General features: G+C 46.9%; 1 protein-coding gene across 2 annotated transcripts in view; it reads left to right on the top strand.

Annotated features, from left to right (window-relative positions):
* The first annotated feature begins 5,990 nt into the window (after window positions 1-5,990).
* The window catches only part of Fbln5 (fibulin 5), a 74,079-nt gene continuing 70,719 nt past the window's right edge, over window positions 5,991-9,350 (top strand). The window contains exon 1 of one of the 2 annotated variants that reach the window (XM_031356000.1): window positions 5,991-6,410. In XM_031356000.1, coding sequence (XP_031211860.1) covers window positions 6,394-6,410 — 17 coding nt within the window. In that variant the 5' untranslated portion in view covers window positions 5,991-6,393. Of the gene's footprint in view, window positions 6,411-6,576; window positions 6,910-9,350 lie in introns of those variants that run through there. The other variant, XM_031355999.1, reaches the window with a different exon arrangement.

The following is a 9,350-nucleotide window of genomic DNA, read 5'->3' as shown; positions in this document are numbered from 1 at the left end:
AAAAAGAAAAAAGAAAAACAACAAAAAAAAGCAGTGTGTCATTAAGATGTTTTTTAAAGATTTATTTCATGTGTAGGAGCATTTGCTTGCATGTATGTCTGTGCACCACCTGCATGCCTGGTCATGTGGAGGCCAGAAGAAGGCATTTTATCTCCTGAAGCTGGAGACAGTTGTAGGCTACCCGTGGATGCTGGGAACCGAACATGGGTCTTCTGCAAGAGCAACAAGTAGCTTCTCATTCTGAAGAGGCAGTAAATAAAGCTGGCACACTGACAGATCGGGTGACCAGGATGCACCCCTTTATCAGGTTGCCATAGAATGCCTACGAGGGCAAGGTAAGGAGAATTGATTGACAGCACTGCTTTCAAGGAGATGCCATTCCTGTGTTGAATACCAATGTAAGTTCCAGGAGAGCTGGGGATTACAGGCAAAGTGAAGCCATGGGGTGGAGAAATAACTCAGCAGTTCAGAGGCCTGAGTGTTCCCAATCACCTCCATCTTCACACATCCAGCCCTTCTGGCCTCCACAGGCACTCCCTCTCATGTGCACACACATAAATGCACACAATTGTTGGCCCAGGTTCGATTCTGTCCTTGGAGTGTCCTGGCACCTGTTGCATACTGAGCAGACTGGAAGGAATGGAGCGTAGCTGGGTGGGTGGGTTCCACAGAACCTTGGTTGGAGGTGAGTGTGGTGAGAAACAGCTTTCTCTGAGACAGTTGTCAGTGAAAAGCTCTCTCCCTCTCCCTCTCCCTCTCCCTCTCCCTCTCCCTCTCCCTCTCCCTCTCCCTCTCCCTCTCCTTCTCCCTCACCCTCTCTCAGTGGTGGTGAACAAGAGCTATATAGACCTTGGGCAGTGGTAGGGGTTTTCTGGATGAGTGTACATCGTTGGCTAGGGATGAGGGGCTGGGGAATGTTAAAAGGAATCCCAGGCACTTGCTCCTCATAGGGAGTGTGGAAGTTTAACCTGTAATTAGGCCTCCAGGCTCTGTGACTACCTCAAGGGTGGTGGAGGAGGGGATCACAAGGCTACAGGGCTGGGGCATGCAGACTCAGAGCAAGGAGGAGAACAATCCATCTCCTGCTGGTCTCCAGACAAGGTTTGCAGGACACGTCTCAAACTCACTTTTGCTCTGGACTAGCTCCCCTCATTGCAGCTTTCTGGCCCCACACATAATTAAAAATATATAGATAGAGAGATAAAAATGGAACTATGTGTGCTGTGTATGGCCATCCTGCTAATTTGGTCTAGCCGCAGTCTCTGGCATGGATATCTCCAGGCACAGCTAGGAATGTGTAGTCTACCTGGTAGCCCGTCATTCCACTAAGTAGCTATGCTAGCCTTTGGAAGAGATGTGTCTCTTCAGAATGAGAAGCTACTTGCTGCTCTTGCAGAAGACCCATGTTCGGTTCCTTTCCCTACATACGGCTTGCTTTCCCAAGAAACGCCTTTGGAACAAAGGGCTGTTAGAGATCTCTTTTTATACGCTTCTTTCCTTAATTAACTCAGTAATTTGTGTGCATATATGTGGGCAAACCTGTGCCAGGGCGTGTTTGGAGGTCAGAGTGCAACTTGGAGAAGTGTCCTATCTCTCTCCCTACCACATGAGTCTGGGGATCGAATTCTGGTCATCAGCCTTGGTATCAGGCACTTTCACCAGCTGAGCTATCTCAGACAAATAGCTGAGCTTTTCGAAGAAAGCCAAATTTGGTAAACGCTGGTTGGGATGGGTGAGAGCTTCAGATCCAGCAGGCCTGTGACACAGTTTGTGCTCTGTATCTGTGAGCCCTTAGGCTCAGGTGCACACCTTCCCTCCCTCCCTCCCTGCCTCCCTCCCTCCCTCCCTCCCTCCCTTCTTCCTTTTGGGGTGGAGCCCAGGGTCTTGAGCAGCTAGGCCAGCTTTTTACCATTGTTCTTCATCCTTACCCAGAACTTTATTTCTTCATCTGCAAGATGAAAGCTCATTTCAAGCTGTTGTGGATCAGAGAAAGGGAGCAAAGATTAGGCAGACAGCAACAGACATTCAGTAAGCTCCCTTTCCACGCTATGAGAAAGGCATTTTGGTGTAATTCATTTTTGTTGGGGAGGGGGAAGCAATGGTTTAACACTAACAATAATCTGTATCATCAAATGCATAACTCCGAGTTTCCCCGAATTTGCCATGCCACTTGACAAAAAGAACTCATTTGTCTTACAGCCTCACTGTGGTGAACAAATTGGGCTTGGGTGAAACCAGGAAGGGCCCCTTCTGCAGACGGCAGGCAACCTCTCCTCCTTAGGACACAGCTTATGTTTGGTGAAGTCATTTTATATGTAGGATGGTATTTGACTCTGATGGTGGGAGGGGGAACGGTGTAGGGCCCCCTACTTTGCAACTGAAAACGAAAAACACCTAGTTAAGGAAGTGATCTGAGAGGCCAGCAAAGGCCACACTAAAGGACCTAATTTCCCTGTCTGTCTGTCTGTCTGTCTGTCTGTCTGTCTGTCTGTCTGTCTCTGGTATTTGAAAGAAGAACAAGCTTTCCCTCTGTAGCCCACGATAGCCTGAAACCTCGAGGTGCAGCCTAGGCATGGCTCCAACTTTCAGTGATCCTCTTGCTCAGCCTTCTAATTTCTGGGATTTCGGGTGTGAGCCACTATACCCACATCCTCTTTTGATTTTTAAAAATAGGTTTTGGTGACCAGGAAATGCTGGAGCTAATGTGTTTTGATGTTATCAGATGTTCAACAGAATCTCTCACGGGCTGTGGACCAGATGACTGGACTTTGGAAGTGCAAAACTTGTGAGGTAGAAGGAGTGGCCTGGCGGGGACTGCAGGGGAGTTGGGGACACAGGGAAGCTGAGGTAGGAAGGTAAGGTGGCCTTCAGAGTCCTGCAGTTAGCAGCAGCTCCAAGCTGTGGAAAAACGAGAGACAGAGCAATCCACTACACTCCACTCCACTACACTACACTACACTACACTCCACTCCACTACACTCCACTCCGGAGTTCTCCCTTCTGACAGCTTCATGGGGAGCTGATCACCACAAATATGTCACCTCGAGCAGATGTAGGGTTCTTGCTGGGGGCCACACGTAGTGCCTTTGATAGCAGAATGTGTAAAGAAAGAGTTTGAATAACACATGAAGACGTAATAAGGACATGTGTAAAACTCTGGATAGTTAGAAATAGCAGGTGGAGGAGAGCTGTCGGGCAGGTGTGTGGCACACTTGGTTTTTAATGGTGCAGCACTGGAAGGAAGGAAGCAGGCAGGGGATGCAGCCTAAGGAGAAGATAGACAAGGTTGCCTCCGCATCCTGTGATATACGAAGATCAGCTGAAAGAACTCAGGTTGCGGGCTGGGGATATAGCTCAGTGGTAGAGCTCTTCCCTAACATGTTCAAACAATCACTTACGCACTGGGGATAAAGTGGAGGCTTGATACCAAAGTCAGTACTGAGCCCCTATGCACCATGCTTTTTCCTGTCCTTATACACCCATGACACTGTTAACTTATAAACTGTGTGTAGGGAGAGATTAGCAACACTAGTGCACTAATGGCATGCTTCACACAAAACTCCATAACCCACTTCTTTTTATTATTTTTCTTTTTTTTTGTTTGTAATCTTTTTTTAAAAAAACTTTTATTGCATTATGATGAGAAAAGTTACATGATTTCAATTTATCTGAATTTGTTAACATTTAAAAACATATTTCAATTAAATAGAATTGAATCACATTCTTGTTTCCCTTTTGTACCACTGCTCCTCCCATAGAACCCCCTTCAATACCTACAATATCTTTTTTGTCATATTCCTTAAAATTTATAAAATATTATAACAATAAAAATATTATAAAAGTTGTTTGATATAAAACAACAATCAATTTAACAGTCTTATATAGGTCCTCATCTATAGCAATAGTGAAAATACATTTTTCTCAATATAAATTTTAAATAACTCCAAACATATTAACTGTATACTTAAAAATCATACATCACTACTAGTATTTTCTTAAATGATCTTTTTATTATTTATTAATCATTCCATTCGTTTACATCTCAAATGATATCCCACTTCCCGGTTACCCCTCCACCAGCCCCCCATCCCACAACTTCCCTCTCCTCCCTCCCCTTTGCCTCTACAAGGGTGCTCTCCCACCCACTCACCTCTCCCACTCCACCCCTCCAGCATCCCCCTACCCTGGGGCATCAAACCTCCACAGGACCAAGGACCTCCCCTCCCAATGATGCCAGACAAGGCCATCCTCTGCTACCTGTGTATCTGGAGCCATGGGTCCCTCCCTGTACACTCCTTGGTTGGTGATCTAGTCCCTGGGAGCGCTGGGTGGTCCAGCCAGCTGATGTTCTTCTTCCTATTGGGTTGCAATCCCCCTCAGCTCCTCCAGTCCTTCTGCCAGCTCCCCCACGAGGGTCCTTGAGTCAGTCTGATTGATGTATTAACTCACTTCTTGAGGTTTTTGTCTCATTGACCTTTCTTTCTGTGATTGTACTTTTACAAAGTTCTAGACATTTATTTATTTCTATTTTTTAAGTTTTAAAAAAAATTTTTTAAAGTTTTTATGTATATGGGTATTTTGCCTGCATGTATGTCAGAAGAAGGAATCAGATCTCCTGGATCTGAAGTTACTGGCAGGTTTGAGCCACCTTGTGGGTGCTGGGAATTTGAACCCAGGTCCTCAGCAAGAGCAGCCAATGCTTTTAACTGCAGCACCATCTTGCCAGCCCCTACAATCATAGTTTTTATATTAATCTAATAAATTGGTCTATGTGACTATCAAGATTCTACTATTAGAACTATAAAATATATTGGAAAGCCTTCAGCATCAGTATGTGAGGAGCCTCTGCAGCATTTTAAAACATGTTATAGCACAACACCATGAAGCCCAAGTCTGTGTCCCTTGTGCGCCACACCTTGGTTAGAAACTACCATCAGGTACTTGAGCGGCACCTTTGAACTCCCTCCTGATCACTGTCTGGCTTTGAACTTTGACAGAGCTGGCCAGTGTGCACACTTAGATGTCTAACTATTTTGATGTGTTACTCTCATTTATTTCCCAATCTGAAATTCTCTTTATTTCACACCTTTAGTGCAGTACGGGCGGACCTGAAGGATTTTAATAATCCTAGCTATTAGAACAATGGACGGGAGGTGCATGTTGTGAATGAGATGAACCTAAATAAAGTTTATTCTTAGACATTTCATACACCCATAGTAAATAGATCAGATCAGTTGAATTCCGAACTTTAACAGCATCAATGTCTGGCAGCTCTTGTTCAGCCCAACGAGATTTTAGAGTAGTTCTTTAAAACAGTGTCATTAGAAAAGGCTAAAGATGTAGACTTTAGAGGCTCGCTGGCATCTCTGAGAGCCAGGAGGCAATGGGGAAGTCACTCACCCCCTTATTCTCACCTCCAAGGAAACAGAGTTAGTTTCTACTGTACAGAGCATAGTAAGGGAGGGAAACTCTGCCCCTGTGCTTTCTGAACGGGCAGTTGAGGGTCACAGAGAAGGTTCAGGCAAGGAAGAGCTTGCAGTGTAGCAGTCCCGTCAAGTCTTTTGGAGAGCAGTGTCTTTGGCACTTACGCACTTAATAGAGGGTTCCAGAGCTAGGAAACGAAAGGGAGGGAGGGCTTCCAGGGCCCATGTGCAGCCCACTATTTTTAGGCTTTTCGCCTTTGACTTTTACAAACCACCTTTTCTACTTTGAAGGCCAGACACAGCAAGTAAAACAAGAAAAAGCCAAGGAGAACGAGATGAGGGTGGCCAAGGAGAGTTCTCAGCCATCTTGCTCTCCCGATCCGGTCTTACCCCCACATTCTTGCTTAGGGGTACTACGCTTGTTCCAGCCCTTGCTTTAAGCCTCGGGTCCCCAACCTCTCACCCGTCTTTCGTCCCTGAAGCCGCCTTGGTGGTGAGTTCCAGTTCGTGCTGCCACAGGGCCTGATGACACGCCCACTCGCACGCGCCCGCTCCGCCCCGGGGAGGCCGGACGCCCCCCAGCCCCGCGCTCTGCCGGGCTCCCCTCCCAGCGCCGAGCACTTGGCCCTGGCAGACGCCCCAAGATTGTTGTGAGGAGTCTAGCCAGTTGGTGAGCGCTGTAATCTGAACCAGCTGTGTCCAGACCGAGGCCCCATTTGCATTGTTTAACATACTTAGAAAATGAAGTGTTCATTTTTAACATTCCTCCTCCAATTGGCTTAATGCTGAATTACTGAAGGGGGTTAAGCGAAACCAGGTGCCGGCGGCGAGGGCTCTGCAGTGGCTTCCAGCACCCGGCACTGTCCCGGCCCTCCGCGCTGTCCGCTCGGCCCCTCCGGAACCAAGCCGCCCGGGTCCCGCCGCAGAGCCTGCCTTCCTCGCGTCGCTTCTCCTCCCGCGCATCTTGAATATGCCAGGATTAAAAAGGTAGGTTGGAAGGCGCCAGGAACTGTCTCCAGGCTTGGGAAACCTAACTCCAGACCTGATGGGTGGAAAATGGCTATGGCTGAGATTCCGCCAGTGTCAGGGCACTGGAAAAGACTTTTAGCTAGTGATGCAATGACCCTGTTAATTACAAAAAGCTGCGCCCATCTCAAAGTCTTCGTTTGGGAGTGGGGCTTTTTTTCTAACAGCGTCAGGAGTCAGCATCTCGAGAGAGGCAGCAGGCAACCTCTCTGGGTCATTTCTCTTTTTGGAAAGGGCAGCAACGTTGTGCGCAGTCTATAAAATATCACACTACATACTTTTTAAAATTGGGAGACTGTTGACTACGGCACCAGCAATTGCTTTGCTGCGACGGCTGTGAGACAAGCAGGAGTCTCTGAACTCTTCTGTCTGCGTTTGCTCTATGTGTGCGATTTACAGAGGGAATGGGACCTACAAGTTTCAAGCCAATGAACAGTGGACACTGCAGACAGAGACACATGTAAGCAAATGTTTTGCTGTTCTTTGCGGAAATTGCGATTCCAAGTCAAGTAATCCCTGAGCCTTGAGGAAGTTTAAGGATGACATCTGTTCTCCCTTTTGCCAGTGTCTCTTGAAAACATAGCTGCCTCGCATAGATCTACACACTTTTTCTCTGTGTGTTTGCATGTGGGAGGGGTGCATGCATGCTAATACAAACTGAGCCATATTATGGTAAGCCATAGTTAATGTCATCATCCTACATCCCTGACCAGCAATGTCTGCCATTGACAGACAGTTGGAGGGTCTGTCCTCTTCCTCCTCCTCTTCCTCCTCCTCCTCCCCCTCCTCCTCCTCCTTCTCTTCCTTCTCCTCCTCCCCTCTCCTCCCCTCTCCTCCTCCTCCTCCTCCTCCTCCTCCTCCTCCTCTTCCTCTTCCTCCTCCTCCTCTTTTGGATGGTGGACCTGGATTCAAAAGAAAAGGTTTGAGACACAGTTTCTTCTCTCCAGTGTTAATTATGCTTCATTTGTGGTACTATTTCTTTCTGGAAAGCTTCTCTGTTAGCCTGGAGATTATTTGGCCCCCAGGACCCAGCCGTAGCTCTCCCAGGAGGCTGGGCTTGGTGCTGGCTTTCACAAAAAGGAATGGGGAGTGGGGTAGGGGAGAAGCCGGTAGGGTTAGCACGCCTTTTCCAGTCTCTCTCGAACTGTACTGCATACAGTCAAGCTGCTCTGTCTCCAACATAAACGAGACAGGATTTTATAACCACCTGAAAGGAAACTTCATGAGAAGAAACAGGAAAACATTGAAATTCATAATCTACAGACTGGAAAATAAATTTGTTATTGTTCTCTTATTCCTTCCAGATATAAAGTCTGGCTCTTGCAAATATCAAAAAAGCTGGGGGATTTGGCTCTGCACTTTATAAGGTCAGAGCTGTCTCCAGTATTGGAGAACCTGGCTCACATAGGCGGTTAGATGAAATGGAAACCTCTCTACTCAGGATTGGATCTGGGACTCCGTGAAGGAAGTGGGTCTGCATCTTCCAGTACCACATCGGGCTCAGTTTTGTCTGGGTGCCTGGGTGCCATCTTACCTCTGCATCCTCTACACACCTACTGCTATTTCTCCTGAGCCATGGGTCAGGGATGTGAATGAGCTTGGAATCTACTGAGCACTCATTCTGAAAAGGCAGAGACTATAAAATCATGGTGCTGGGTGGGTAATAATAAGCCTGGGACTCCAACCAGGTCCCCATGTTCATGCTGAGAACCATTCACGATCGCCTCCTTCAGGAAGCTTCCTCTGCTGACTCTTGACATTCTTATCAAAGCAAATCTACACTCCTGGCCCATGCCACAAAGCAGCCAGCTCAGGTGGACGGCAGCTGAGTCACAGCTCTGTGGTTCTCCTGCCCAGTATCTATGCCGCAAGCTGTAGCTGCTTAGATAAATGCTAGCAAGCTAAGCGGTGTGGTAACAGACTGGATCACCTGCATGGACTTTACCTTGTCTTCCATATTTCCTGCTTTAGGAGCCCAGGTCAGTGCTGTTATATATGCTCACTTGGCTATATGACCAGGCTCCATGACTCTTTAATCTGCAAAACAGCTCTTGTCCCATACTCCATGTTATGTGGTGCACACATGTAACCCCAGCATTTGAGAGGTAGAGGCAGGAGAATCAAGACTTCTGAGCTAGATTTGACTGCATAGCCAGTTTGAGGCTAGCCTGGGCTACATGAGGCCCTGTCTTAAAAACAAAATGAAACAAAACAAAACAAAAAACAAAAAAGGTTGGTTGAAATGTCTGTCTTGTAATCCCAATACTCAGGAAGCTGAGATACAATTGCCACAAGTTTGAGGAAAGCCTGGGCCATATTATTGCAGGTTAGCCTGGGCTACAGAATGAGACCTTGTTTCAAACAAAACAAAACAAAACAAAACAACAACAACAAAACAACAACAACAACAAAAAACCAAAAAAAACCAAAAAACAAAAAACCCTGCACCCAAGACACACACACACACACACACACACACTTCTGTACCTATTAAACACCCCCTTCCCTGCCCCAGCAGCTCACAACCCCAGGACCCACCATTTTTCTTTCTGAGTCTGAAAACTCTGGGGTACCTGGCGTAAGCTGAAATCTATGTGTTCATGTGAGTCACTCATCTCACTATGACACCCCCATGAATCATCAATGTTGTTGCTCCTGTTTGTTTTAATTACATTTATTTATTTACTTGGGAGGGGCATGCGTTGCTGTGCACGCGTGGTGGTCAGAGGACAGCTTTCAAAAGTTGCTTCTCTCTTTCTACTGTACTGCCAGGCTGACTTGAACTCCTGGGGTCCAGTGACCTTCGCACTTTAACCTTTCGGAGCAGCTAGGACTTCAAGCACGGAGCAACGTGCTTTCCGTATTGTAGCATGTCCAACTTTTGAGTTTAAGTCTGAGAAA

The sequence above is a fragment of the Mastomys coucha genome, unplaced genomic scaffold, assembly GCF_008632895.1.
Source record: "Mastomys coucha isolate ucsf_1 unplaced genomic scaffold, UCSF_Mcou_1 pScaffold6, whole genome shotgun sequence".
NCBI lineage: Eukaryota > Metazoa > Chordata > Mammalia > Rodentia > Muridae > Mastomys > Mastomys coucha.
The sequence above is the reverse complement of the archived record's forward strand: the minus strand, read 5'-3'. Positions and strand labels throughout refer to the sequence as shown.